At 38.1% G+C, this 14,010-nt stretch overlaps 1 protein-coding gene across 1 annotated transcript in view; it reads left to right on the top strand.

The window, feature by feature from the left end:
* urb1 (URB1 ribosome biogenesis homolog) overlaps positions 1 to 14,010 on the top strand; it is a 40,494-nt gene that overhangs the window by 7,740 nt on the left and 18,744 nt on the right. Inside the window, exons 11-24 of the mRNA XM_022664017.2 lie at positions 1,105 to 1,278; positions 1,413 to 1,674; positions 1,757 to 1,869; positions 2,583 to 2,699; positions 2,860 to 2,976; positions 3,450 to 3,588; positions 5,139 to 5,282; positions 5,700 to 5,893; positions 8,721 to 8,933; positions 9,296 to 9,466; positions 9,998 to 10,260; positions 12,409 to 12,703; positions 13,131 to 13,386; positions 13,499 to 13,703. Coding sequence (XP_022519738.2) covers positions 1,105 to 1,278; positions 1,413 to 1,674; positions 1,757 to 1,869; positions 2,583 to 2,699; positions 2,860 to 2,976; positions 3,450 to 3,588; positions 5,139 to 5,282; positions 5,700 to 5,893; positions 8,721 to 8,933; positions 9,296 to 9,466; positions 9,998 to 10,260; positions 12,409 to 12,703; positions 13,131 to 13,386; positions 13,499 to 13,703 — 2,663 coding nt within the window. The remainder of the gene's footprint in view (positions 1 to 1,104; positions 1,279 to 1,412; positions 1,675 to 1,756; positions 1,870 to 2,582; positions 2,700 to 2,859; positions 2,977 to 3,449; positions 3,589 to 5,138; positions 5,283 to 5,699; positions 5,894 to 8,720; positions 8,934 to 9,295; positions 9,467 to 9,997; positions 10,261 to 12,408; positions 12,704 to 13,130; positions 13,387 to 13,498; positions 13,704 to 14,010) is intronic.

Below are 14,010 nucleotides of genomic sequence, written 5' to 3'. Positions count from 1 at the left end.
GTAAAAGCTAACAAAGAAAACTGAGTAAACAGTATGCCTTTTGGAAATCTTCTGCTCACTTCACTTCTTACAGTAATATACCTTTTAACCAGGGTTGCCCAAATATTTACATGCACCCACATACAGTGGTATAAAAAAGTTTGGGCACCTCTGATCTTTTTCCTGATTTTTCTTTATAAATCATTGGTTGTTGGGATCAGCAATTTCAGTTAAATATATCCTATATCAGATAAACACAATAACATTTGAAGAGTGACCTCATGGTTTACTTTTTCTTAACCATGATGTTGAATAATTTTGTTTTTAAGGTTAATTGAGAGTTTTGTTTTGAGGCTAACGTATTGCCGCTCTTCAGAGAAGATGCAAAGAGGAGAAAATCCTGCAGTTGGCTCCTTAACTCTCTCATAATTGTGTATGCATGGGTCAATGAACTTACCAAACAAATTTTGTGTTCTAATAATAAGTGCTAAATGTATTCAAATCAGTAAAACCACAAAGCTGCCCAAATTTATGCAACTGCCTAAATTTAGTTTAAAGAATTATTGCACACTTTCTGTAAATCCTATAAACTTCATTTCACTTCTCAAATATCACTGTGTTCATCTGATATATGATATATTTAACTGAAACCACTGAATCAAACAACCAATGATTTATAAAGAAAAATCATAAAAATGATCAGAGATGCCCAAACGTTTTCATCCCACTGTAAACTGAGTGGGAGCAGTAGTCAAAGTATTTTTAAATAGATTATTATTATTATTATTATTATTATTATAGTTAGCTTACATATTATTGAGCAAGATGATTGAGCATTAAGGGTGTTAGTGTGGACTAATATAAATATAAGATAATGTATGTCACATGACAGAAGTATCAAACAAAAATGTAAAAAAATTGAAACAAAATAGTAGAAATACCATTATTGTAAGGGAGACCTTCATAATGCTAGTCATATTGCTAGAAATATTGTGTGCATGGTTTGGTTTAAGTATGTTTTACTGTTTTGTGGAACACTGGTTTTTCCTGAATATATTTGCTGAGAAAGTCATAGATTTTTGTAGGATCGGTTACAATAATGCTAATGATTTTGATTTTAAACAGTTGCCCAGTGTGGCAGGGCAGCATGCTACTGTATCCATTCTGGCTTTTATTCTGAGGAGAGCAGAGAAAAACATGGAGTACAGTCTGAAGACCCCAGTGCTTAACTGTTTAGACACATCCACCCCCACAACCATGGAGGAGTTTGTTCAACTTTACAGAGAATCGCTGAGCAAGGTGAGTGATCAGACACGAAGCCAAGACAGTGCCACTCATACAGCTCACTTAACTCATACAGGATAATTATTTACATTACCATCACATCACTCCATTCCTACCTTTAATGTTTTATTTTGTTGTTTATTTTGCAGATTTTACCTGATGTCACATCCATTGTGTCAGTATGGCAGTCACTGTCAAAGACTGAGAAGGAAGAGAGTGAAGTGATTTCTGGTGCCACAGGACTGAAAGCAGGAAAAGAGGATAAAGTGGAAGACTATGGTAACAACGGGAAGCAAAATCCAAAGTTGGTGCTGTTGAAGGCTCTGCTGCTGCAGGTGTTGTGTTTGTACCAAAGGGTTGTACCACACCTCATTAGTCAGAGCAAGTTCGACTTCAGTAAACTGCTGAAAGGTAAGCCTGCTCATCTCTCGCTTCATTCTGAACACATATTAAAGGGCATTATTACTCCCTCAGTTTCATTATCTGTCTGCAGGCATTGTATCAGAGAAGGGACTGGAGCGTAACGTCCCTCCTGTCCTGCAGTTCGAGATCCTGAAGCTTGCGCTGGAACTTCCTGCCAGCAAATTCTCCTGGTTCCGACTCCAGGTCTGTTGGTGGAGTGTGGGATAGCTCTAACATGCAGAGTTTGGTTACAGGTCTTTGTGGATCAGGGGGCTGTGACAGATATCAAATATCCTAAACCAAAAAAAAAAAAATCATCATTCTACATAAATATTTTTAAATTTCATACCAGCTAAATTATGTTAATAAGCTTCCCTTGCAAAGAAACCCACCATGGGCAATATTGAGGTCAGCAGATACAGGAGTTGGACAATGAAACTGAAACACCTGTCATTTTAGTGTGGGAGGTTTCATAGGTAAATTGGAGCAGCCTGGTGTTCAATCTTTTATTGTCAATTATTGTGCTCTAAAACCAGGTGTTTCAGTTTCATTATCCAACCCCTGTATTATTAAGGGCATGGCCATGTGTTGTAAGATAAGTTGGTGATGATGTAACTGCTGTGACAAGCAACCTAGCATTTGATTTAGCATTAAACATTAATTATTTATCAGCAATTACTCTTGCCTGGTTTAAGACATTTAAACGCTTAGCTCGCCAAATAATGCACTGGATTGTGGAGTTGAAAAGTAGGCCCACCGGTTGCAGGTCCTTGTTGATGTAATGTTGGGCTGTCAAATTTAACCAGTGGCCCTGTCTGCAGTGACTGCGTGAGAGTAATCAATCTGCAAGGGATGGATTATGGATGCATACTTCTATCTGAATAATTGTTTTACCTTGTTTTTGTCATTATGTAAAGGAGGTCAATCCAGAAGTGGCACGAGGGGAAGGTTCTGTTTTCCATTTGTTACTAAAGATGTTTATTAGCAGTAGCAGCATCCACCTGAGGACCTTAACCAGGATGCTCGTTCTTAAGGTGAGCAGGGGGAACGTGGACAATTGTGGATAAGTAATATATCTGTTGTGGTTTATGGTTGTTGCACTTGCTGTTTGATGCATGAATAATGAGTATAGTTAGTATTTAATTTGTGTTTTTTTTTTTTTTTGTACATGGCTGTTTATTGTTCTGTTGGCAGGTGCTGAGAGACTCTGGCGTGTTTGAGCACAGCAGTAGAGAACTTGAATTGTGGGTGGATCACTTACAGTCTTTAGAGCCGCCCCAGCAGGACAGAGTCATTCAGTTTTTAGATCAGGTATTCCAATAAACGTCTGAATAGTTCTCAGTAATTATACACTGCTTCTTCTTTATTCACCTAACGTGTGTGTCGTGTCTGCGTGTGTGTCGTGTCTGCGTGTGTGTCGTGTCTGCGTGTGTGTCGTGTCTGCGTCTGTGTCGTGTCTGCGTGTGTGTCATGTGTGCGTGTGTGTCATGTGTGCGTGTGTGTCATGTGTGCGTGTGTGTCATGTGTGTCGTGTCTGCGTCTGTGTCGTGTCTGCGTCTGTGTCGTGTCTGCGTCTGTGTCGTGTCTGCGTCTGTGTCGTGTCTGCGTGTGTGTCATGTGTGCCGTGTGTGTCATGTGTGCCGTGTGTGCCGTGTCTGCGTGTGTGCCGTGTCTGCGTGTGTGCCGTGTCTGCGTGTGTGCCGTGTCTGCGTGTGTGCCGTGTCTGCGTGTGTGCCGTGTCTGTGTGTGTGTGTGTCTGTGTGTGTGTGTGTGTGTGTTTACAGGCTTTAATGAGGGTAATGTGTAACCCTTATATTTACCTGGATAAAGTAGCTGCTGTGGCACAGGAGGCTCTCGGTCTACAAGCTGAGTTGAGTGGGCGGGACAGAGAACCATGTGATCTGCCTGGATCACACATCACTGGTGTGTAACCTTGCACACTTTTAAAGGCACATTTCAGTGTATTTTTTTTTATCAGGGATACAACGAATGTTTGGTAACTAAAAATATCCAGTCACACGTGAAAAAAAAAAACTAGTGCTGTCAGCATTAATGTGATTTAATCTTGAAACAATTTTACCTAAATTACTGTAAAAGTTTATTTTCTCTGCTGTGGCCTGAGACACAGACTCCTCCTCCCATTTCAGTGTTCAATGTGCAGTGTTTCCCCTCATGTTAGGATTTATTTTTCCACACTCCATACAGTGTCTCACAAAAGTGAGTACACCCTCAAATAGTTTATTGTAACTTTTCATGAGAACACTGAAGATGTGATTTTAAAACAATGTGAAGTAGTCAGTGTACAGCTTGTGTAACAGTGTAAACGAACTGTGCCCTTAAAACAACAATAGCAGCCTTGTCTGGCAGCAAAATTGAGTTAATCCTTTAGTGAAAATGGCCAAATTGTGCCCAAAGTGTTGCCAACATTATTTTCCAGCACTGCCTCAACTCTCTTGGGTATGAAGTTTACAAGAGCTTCACAGGTTGCCACTGGAATCTTTTTCCACTCCTGTATGACAACATTACAGATCTGGTGGAGGTTAGAGACCTTGCGCTCCTCCACCTTCAGTTTGAGGATGCCTCTCAGATGCTCAACAGAGTTTAGGTCTGCAGACATGCATGGCCAGTCCATCACATTTATCTTTAACTTTCACAGCAAAGCTTTTATCTTGGTGGTGTGATCATTATTATGTGGACCAGTTCTTTGAGGTAGGGGATCATGCTCTGTTTTAGAACGTCACAGTAAATGCTGGAATTCAGCTCCCTGCTGCAAGCACTGATCATAATGCTTCAGTGTTCAGTCCCATTAAAATATATAATAAAATATTTACAAAAATGTGAGGAGTGTACTATCTTTTGTGAGATATTGTATATGCTAATTAGTGGCTTTGCACATGTGTAGCCCTTTAAATGCATATTCTATAGTATATTGCATTTTAAATATTTACACTTATGTAGAGATGTATGCTATGTTTTGCCTGTTAAATGTCCTGTCTACTGGTCTATTTAGACAGCTTGACCTACAGGTAGACATTGTGGAAGCATATTTTTATGTAGCACAAGGTTTCATTAAATTCCGAAGCAGCGCCAACGGGCCACCACCGCAAAACATAGCTATATAGCAGAAACACAGTACCGTGTTTTGTTGGTAAGTCTGCTGGAATGTAAAAATGTGTTAATATTGTTAAATTGTAGTTTTGTAAATGTTTGTACTTTTAAACCCAGACAAAAAACACACTTTCAGTTTATACAAAAATGGAAATAATAAATGGTAAATGGAATTTGTGGAATTTGGAAATGTTTTCTTTTGTTAAATCTTGAAATCATTTCAGTGAATCTCGAATTGTAATCAGTGTTTCCTGATATTAATATAATTAACATTATTATATTTTTGTTATCTTAAGCAGCTGTAAATCCTTGTAGGTAAATTCAGGGCAGGTGTTTAAGTGTTGACTTGCTCTGCTGTCTTACAGATACTGTGATCCAGGACGGTGGAGATGGTCTGGAGGGGTCTGTTCTCAGTGATGATGTTCTCCAGACTTTCCCTTTCAGTGCTCTTGTTCCAGCTGTTCTCGAGACACGAAACAAACTGCTCCAGAACTCCACAGAGGAGAATAGTAATGTTTTAAATTTTTTTTATTTTATTTTTCATGTGTTTTCAAGTTATTTTCAGATTGTACCCTATTGCTTTTAGCCTATAAAGATTGAATTACCCAGTCTTTCTACCCTGTGTGTATGTTGCATTTTGCGGATTATCAGTTTTTTAAACTGTTTATTCATTTGACCTTAGAGCAGGAACTATTCCTTTAATAACTCAGTAACAACTGTGCTAATGAAGGTAATGCCCTGAACACTGCAGAATGGCAGTAATTGTTTGGAGTGGTGGTGTTCCAATGTTACAAACTGTTTTATTATTCATATTTGGTGTGATTTAGCCCAGTTTTTGACTTTTTTAGTACATCATTTAATTTAGTTAGAGTCTGTCTTTTTAGGTCAGTAGTGGGAAATTTAAGGACTGTACTGCTGTTTTTCAGGTGTGTGTGAGTATATCTGTGCAGTGCTGTGTGACGTCCTTCATTGCCAGAGGAGTCCTGTGTCTCTGTGTCTGACTCTTCAGCAGTATGATAAGGAGCTTCTGTCTGCAGAGATCTCCACTCTGCCTCATCCCTCCATGTCCTTCTGTCTTTACTACTCTAAGTGGCTTCCACAGCAGCCTCAGGAGACATGGGTAATTTTATTAGGGTTTAAGCACTGAAAGTGCATAGAACCCTATTGTTTTTGCTAAGATTTTTCTTTTTCTTCTTCTTCTTATTATTTTTCCTCTGAAAAAGCAGTTGTGCAGCCTAAATCGTAACTCGTAGAGATATGAAACTTGGTAGGTAGATGTAAGATCAGTGCACCTCGGTGGACAACAAAAATGGCACCGATTGGTCAAGTGGTGGCGCTATAAACAAGGAAAGTTTTTTTTTTTTTTTTTTTTTTTACTATTTCCTCAATGAGTCCAGAGCCATAAGACCTACAGTCAAAATTCTTTTTTTTGCTGGATTCCTTGGGTCAATACCTACAACTTTCCATTTTGGACCATGCACTTCCGTCTACTTAGATGTTTGCTAATTTGCATAATATGCAAAACATATCCTGGCATGTTTGGTATCAAAATACTCATAAGAGCATGGCCTTCAATATTCATGTTGATATTTGTGAACAATATGGCCGCCATATGCAAAATAGTCCGGATATATGCCCTATTCACTCCAACAGTTAAATTTGGAACACTGTTTCTCACTTTGCATGCAGAATCTATCATACAGCCTCTAAAGGATGTTCAAAGAGCAACTTAATCAATCAACATGGCTGAACACCATCAGCCAATCAGCATCCAGCAGGCATTTTGTCAGACTGAATGTTGCCCAATCTACATGACACTTGGCAGTTATGTTCAGGTGGAGACACTGTAGTGACCTGCAAAGTGCTGAAACAATCCGGCCACTGGGGGGGGCGCTGTTCCAAAAAAACGAGTATATGTCAATCATGCTGTACTATTTTGACATCTAATTGTTTTTGCCATATTTAGTACAGTGGCTCTGACAAATTTGTCAATACAACTATGTTTAAAAAGTGCTTTGTTTATTCATGATTGCTAATTGTTTGAAAAAAGCTATATTTAAACTAGTCTCTGGGTATTTGGCCTATCACCTCCATTTCAGTCTTGCTGCACACTGTAGAGTCTCTAGGTAAATGTTCATTAAAAACAATGGTGAAAATTTCACATACAGTAGTGTCCAGGCATCAAGCAATCTGTGCGTCCTTGGAATTTCTAACCTAAACTGCTGTAATTCTGCAGTATTTGCTGTAATCTCACAATGTTAAAGACCTCTGTACAATATCACTCTGATGAAGCGCCATTTAATTCAGAACTAGATTTAGAATAACTTTGTAATTACATGACATATCAGAAAATGCACTCCTGTGTATTAATTTAAACTTGTTTGGTCAAAGTTTTAGCTTACTTTGAAAAGATCAAAAGGTCAATCTGAACACCACTTTGTGAACATTCTGGTTGAAGTTTCTTGATCAATTACCATAACAAGTAGACGCCTTCTAACCAATTCTAACTCTAAATGTGAAAGAGTATCTCAGACTGTATTAGACCTTCTTACACATCACCATCCTATTCTCCAGTAGGCACCATTGTGCCAGTTGGTGCTTGAACCCACTGATTGCCACGTGCGGCAGTATTTTATTTATTATGTTTTGTGTATTTTGTTTTCCAGAGAGAAAGTACCATCTCTGTTGCAGGTGTCCTGGAACTGGTAGCTCATAATATAACTTGAGTTTATTCTACACAGTGTTCGGTGGATCCTTAATTTGTCTCTTGATATCTGTCCGAAAACATTATCCCAATGGTTGTAAAATGATGATATTAAATTATGGTTTATTTTTGAAATTTCATATGAAAGTTAGCTTATAGATTTAAACATATCTGAATTAACACTTGGGGAAAGTGGGCATGTTAGTTTTATGAAAATAGTTGGATTACCCCAGATTTACTCTATTTTCAGTGTAAGTACATTTACCATTTTTGTGTGTTAGAGAATACTGTAATCTGTACCCTGTACACTGTAAATCACAGGGCATCTCACACTGCTATATCATGATATGCTGCCTACAATAACAATATCATCACAATACTGTGATTCTGTGGTTCTTCACAGCATCTGTGCTGCTGTAGAGGATAAGATGCTTCTAAATAAGCAAAACCCAGAAGCTATGGATTTATTGGCCTCAGTTTTACCTTTTTCTTTAACGCATCTCTCAGTTCGCTGTGTGGACATGTCTGTGAAGTTTTTGAATTCAAATGAAGCGACAGAAGTAAACAGTTAAGTTTAATAGTTCAAATTCAAATCTATAGTTTTATAAATTAATATTCTGCCGTTTTCAGATTCTCTTCTGTGGTTAAAAGGTGGCTGTTCTGTGTGTGTGTGTGTGTGTGTGTGTGTGTAGTCACATGCTGCTGTTTTCTGATTGGCTGGACGCAGCGCAGCGGCTGGATTCATTTGAATAAAGTTGAGCTCTATGGAACTTTTTTTGCTGTAGGGCGGGGCTGCGTTTAACACAATGCTACCCAGCATGCAACGTGGCATGCGGTGGCTCTCTCCATTGAATTGAATAGAATGTGTTGAGGCTTAAGTGCTAGTAGACATGCACTGTGTAGGGAGTTTAGAGGGCCTGTATTTTAATAACATATATCCATATTTAATGCCACATATTGATAATGTCTCGCATACAAAAACCATACAATTTGTTTTTTTTTGATCAATGCATTTGCTTTTGTCTGTAAGTCTGTAGATTTAATATTGGTGTTTCTTTTCTTTATTTAGAGATATTAGAAAGTCCTAAATTGAATTTACCTGAAACTGCAAATACCCTGATTACAAAATGAGGAGTTCCTCGTCAGATATTGAGTACATTGATTTATGTCATAAATAACATCAGAAGTAACTCTTACCAAGTTTAAAAAAACTTCATTTAATCTCTGCTCTTACCTTTTATAGGTTAGTTCAGTCCAGCCACCTCCTGCTCCACCTTCTCTCAATCTTGCTGCCTGGCTGAAGTCCTGCTACACTGAAGGACCTCAGACTTTCTTGCAGGACTCTTTTAGGCCTGCCATGGAGAAATCCCTGTCCAGCCTGCAGCTTTCTCAGTTCACTGGAGCTGTCAATCAAGTCCTGCTTTACATCAATTCTTTTGTGGATGCTTTTAGCTCGGTATTTACGTTTTTTTTTTTTAATCTATTTATTTAAATTTTACATACGGCACCTGGCACCTTAATAATTCTGATTTAATCAATAATACATTTACATATTTAAATATTTATTGTATATTAAGGATAAAATACAATATTATTTTCTGGATTAAGATTTCTAAAACCTTGTTGTTTAATGTTGACGTTTTTAAACGTTTCATCATATTATGCACATCTCTATCTACTTATTATCTCTCAGGCTACAGGTCGTTTCCATTCTTCATGTCTGTCCGTGTTCTGTGAGGGTATCCGGGTAATGTTATGTCTGCTGTTGTATTACAAGTGTTTGCTAATGCTGTTTTTGTTTCATGTCTGTCTGTGCAGCTCCCTAGAAGCAACTCTGTGCAGATACTGGGTTGTGTGCTAGAGGTTCTGGATGCTTTGCTCCTTAAACTGTACAGCACTGCTGAAGCTCCACCCACTCAGCCTGAGGCTCAGGAGCTAGAGGATATAGAGATGAGCTCTGCAGAGGCTGAGGCAGTCAGCAGTGAGCAGGTACAGCAAAAAATCTAACTAATCTATCTAAAATTCTAACCAAAAAATACAAAAATCAATAATTATTCTCACAAAACGCATTTATTTAACAGCCGACATGAGTAATGTCATTCTCATGCTGTTACCATGAGAGGCTACCATACCAGTGAGCATGTTTATTGTGGCTCTTTATTAAGAACAAAAACAACAGCGTTACTTTAACTGCTTCAGCTACAAATATTTTTCCTAAGCATTTTACTGGATGCATTTCAGTTTTTGAGAGATCTTTTAAGAAATATCAGTGTTAGATTTTAAACTTAAATTATATTTATATTAGTGGTGTCAATGACTTGTCAATGACAGTGATTCAGTATTATTGTGAGGGGACAGTAATAATAGTGTAGTGTGGTTCAGGTCTGGCAGACGATCATTTTCATTGTGTTATAATATCTCAGGGACAGAGTGAGAGAGAGAGAACGTGAATGAGAGGGAGAGAGCTTCTCCAGGAGTCTGATGTTTTGTAGACTGAACTTTACTGTGTGTCTTCTACAGGTTTTGCTTGCTGTGTTCAGGTCGGTGTTTAAGCACCCGGTTCTGGAGCAGTGGTTCCTGGCAGTGGAGCTTGATGTGGTGCCACCCAATTCTCTCGAGTCGGACAGAATAGGGCACCTCTGTGCCCAGCTGACAGAGTTTGTGCTGAACCTGCTGCAGTCCTCAGCCGAGAAGCTCCGAGCCCTCCAAGCCCTGGAGCTCATCAGCCCTTACCTTTCAGCCTCACAGCAAGCGCTGCTCAAAGAGCTGCATCACAGCAGCAGGTACATCATCCCTCACTTATTCAGTGTTGCTCTTCTTGCCCTTTCCATTAGTTTTGCATTTCATGTTTGGCCTTGTGCTAAAATAAAAATATCCCTATTAATAAGCTCTTAATTCCCCTTAATGACAAAGTGACAGCATTTTTTTTGCAAGTTTAGTCCCTGTACAGTGTAAAATTGATTTTTGGGAGCTTTCCATTTCTCTTTTTTTATTTTTGGGATGTCTCTGATAGGGATTTACCAGGCTGTCTTTTTCAGTTCAGATATGATAAATATATATACATATATTTAGATTTTTCATGATCTCTGCTGCACTCTTATCCCTCACTGCACTGTGCAGAGACTAGAGGACATCTGTACAGATTAGTACACTAGGAAAGAAATTTAAACTGGGATTTAAATATGTGGATTGTTTCTGACTGTGCTTATCACAGCAAAAACTTGAGCCATGAGGAGTTTAGAGCTGCTGCAGAGCTGAGAGACAGGACTGTGGAGAAGCTACAGAAACAATGTGCTGCACTGAAAGTTCCTGAGAACACTTTGCTTTAAGCGGAAAGTTCTGTGAGTGCTTTATGGGCTTTTTGTTAACTCCAGATTACGGGTGTGGCATATTGTATCGTACGCAATAATTTCTGCGACATTTTTGAATATCATGAATAATATTATATCCTGAAATATCGTGCCATATCACCCACCCATAATTATCACATTAGGGTACTACTTTATTACTGTTTTTAGCAAAAGAAAAAATCACACTGTTCTCATTTTAAATTATATATGTACTAGAGACAGATTATATCTGTCCAGTATAATTTATTTTACTTTAATCCTGGATATATGGAGATATTTGGAGGAGTGCATATTAGTATTATGTCATTCTGAATCATCTGATAAAATTCTTATATTTTTATATATCTCAAGTTAGTGGTGTGCCATATGTATGCAATAATACAATTTAATTTGAATTAGTTGTACTAGTGTATTCTTAAAATATATTTTTTTAATTCAGTGTTTTATCATATCGGCAAGATTATCGTTTTCATGTAAATACCATGAAATATCGTGATATTACTCCCACCCCTACTCCAGCTAGGCTTTCATGTGTTTTACTGAGGACAAGTCTGACCACTCTGCCATAAACCCATGTTGTTGAAGTGCTGCAGTGGATTAATGGGTTATGTCCTTGACTTAAAACAGATAACAAAAGCAAGAGAACACAATCATATACAGGAATACAGAGATACCTTCAATCTAATCAGTAATCTGGAATACAGAATGCAATTTAATGCATTTTTTATATATTATATATATTTTTTTAATATATATATATTTTATACTAAAAATAATCCATATGAATAAGCACTCTAAAATCACCAAGCGCTCTCCTCAGCCAATCAGATCTGTGGAAAATGCGGTAGTGCAGAGGAACACACACAGGAGAAGCAGGCAGTGATAAGTAGCAGTCAGAGAATAAAGTGAGAAAGACTAATTCATATGGTGCGCACCAGAAAAATAAATTAATACTACATTTATAAAATACTAACAGTAATAATATTAAATAAAATGCAACTGCTGTTTTTAAAAAAAGCTGATATTCTGTTCAGCAAACATTTCTCTATACATTGTATAATTTGTAATTAATGTAATTATCAGGACAGGCAGGCCTAAATCTAATATAAATCAAATCAAATAGAATAAATATAAATAAATATAAACATTTTGAGTCACATTAATAGACTCTAAGTTAAATTATTGAGGGAGTTTCCATTTATTGTATGATAAGTCAATAGTGGAATTATTGTGACAGACCTATTTAAAACAATAAATATTGTTGAAATATACTTGTATTTATATATACTTGTAATATTTAGTATTTGCAACTGACAGGACTACTAGGCTTCTACACTGAATCACACCACAAGTTAAAAATGAGATGATTCGGACCTTGGCCATGACAAAATTTTCTCTAATTGGACCGTGCTAAATTCTAAATAAATACTCCTGCTATTGGTCCTCACCAGTGGTTATTAAATGTACGTATTTATGTGTTTGTTACTCCAATTACTCATTTAGAATTCTAAACTAATATTTAAACAACCTGTATTCTTGTACGTAATTCTATGTGTTTGTAAAATATCTTTTTCTCTCCAGGTGCCTTAAAGAGGACTCCCGGTCAGTCAGAGCCTTCCTGGCGCTGTGTGAGTACATGGACCCGGCCGGGGTCAGGGAGGTACTGTCTGAACTGCTGCTGCTGCCGCGGAGCTGCCTGCACACTGGTGATGAGAAGCTCAGCGTGTACGGCCATGCTGTTCTACATATACTCTCAAAGAGCTCAGCTCAGCACGGAAAATCCAGCAGCCTCTGTCTGTCTTCTGCTCACCTGCAAAGCCTAGCTGCCCTCCACACGTCCTGCCACTGGGTTCAGCTTGAGGATGTTCTGCTTCAGGTGGGTTTGGAAAATTGGCTTAAATACAGTGCTGGATTACATAAAACCAAAAGTGAGTATTTCCTTCAAGATTACCCATAACCGTCCTTTTTAAAGACAGGTGTTTTACATAGAAAATCACGCAAGGGTAACTTAAGGGCATCAATAAGTTGCTTATCATTAACATCAGTTCAGGAGTTCAGGATTGAAGACGGAGGGAAGTAAAGTGAAGGAGGAAGGGGATAAAGAGCAGATAACGAGAAAAAAAATTATCAAGATAGTAATGGGGGAAAAGAAAATGGAGATAAATATATATATATATATATATATATATATATATATATATATATATATATATATATATATATATATATATATATAAAGCTCTGCTACACAAGTTTTAATAGTTATTTATATAATTTATTATAATTATTTGGTTTTTTTGTAGGTTCTACAGAGAGATCCTGGGAGCGCTAAACTCGTCCCAACTGACGTTCTCATCCAGTGCCTCCAGGAACAGCGTAACCCAGAACTGGCGGCCCTGCTGGTGCAGAACTGCTCCACACACTGCCTGAGCTTCGAGCTTTGGTGCCTGGAGCAAAGCAACCTTTCATGGATCACAGCTCCGAACAGCAGTTTCCTCTGCCTGCTGGTCAGCTACACACAACAAGCGCTCACCCCAGACCCCTGCAGACCTGAACACAGTCAGTACCTACACCACCAGCACAGCACTGAGCAGCTAAACCTTCATGTAGTTCCAGAATTTCTTCTGCAAATATAAAAATACTGACTTTACTATTTTTCAATTCCGTTCAGTTCAAAAGATGGCGCTGAAGAAGATAACCAAAGCTTTAGTGGACAAGTTGCTGAGCTTTGCACTCCAGATGGAAGCCAGTAGGTCTCTGGATCAGTGTATGGAGATCTTTTCCAGCCTGATTCGTTTAGAAGCTATGACTCCCACACTTCCCCAGCTCATCTGTGACCTGCCCACCCTGCTAAAGAAACCTAAGGGTTATGAAAGGTAAGACTTTTTAAAGCAGTGTGCTCTTTTATTTTCTGTTCTTATTTAGTGCAGAAATAGTTTTATTTGTAGAGAAAGTCTCACATTTGGGCACATGTTTGATTTTAAGGGTTGAGTAGTAAACTGGTGCTGTGAGGATGGAGGAGGATGCAATAAAGCTATAAGTGTAGTTTGTATAACACACTGAGGCTTAGTTTAATATTAAAAGTTAGTTGTAACAGGAGGGAATATTATCTCATTGATAACGGTTGATTATGTCTGGTCAACATTGATCATTCTTTCAGATTGATTGAATTAAATCAGTCCT

The sequence above is a fragment of the Astyanax mexicanus genome, chromosome 4 (assembly GCF_023375975.1).
Source record: "Astyanax mexicanus isolate ESR-SI-001 chromosome 4, AstMex3_surface, whole genome shotgun sequence".
NCBI classification, from domain to species: domain Eukaryota; kingdom Metazoa; phylum Chordata; class Actinopteri; order Characiformes; family Acestrorhamphidae; genus Astyanax; species Astyanax mexicanus.
The sequence above is the reverse complement of the archived record's forward strand: the minus strand, read 5'-3'. Positions and strand labels throughout refer to the sequence as shown.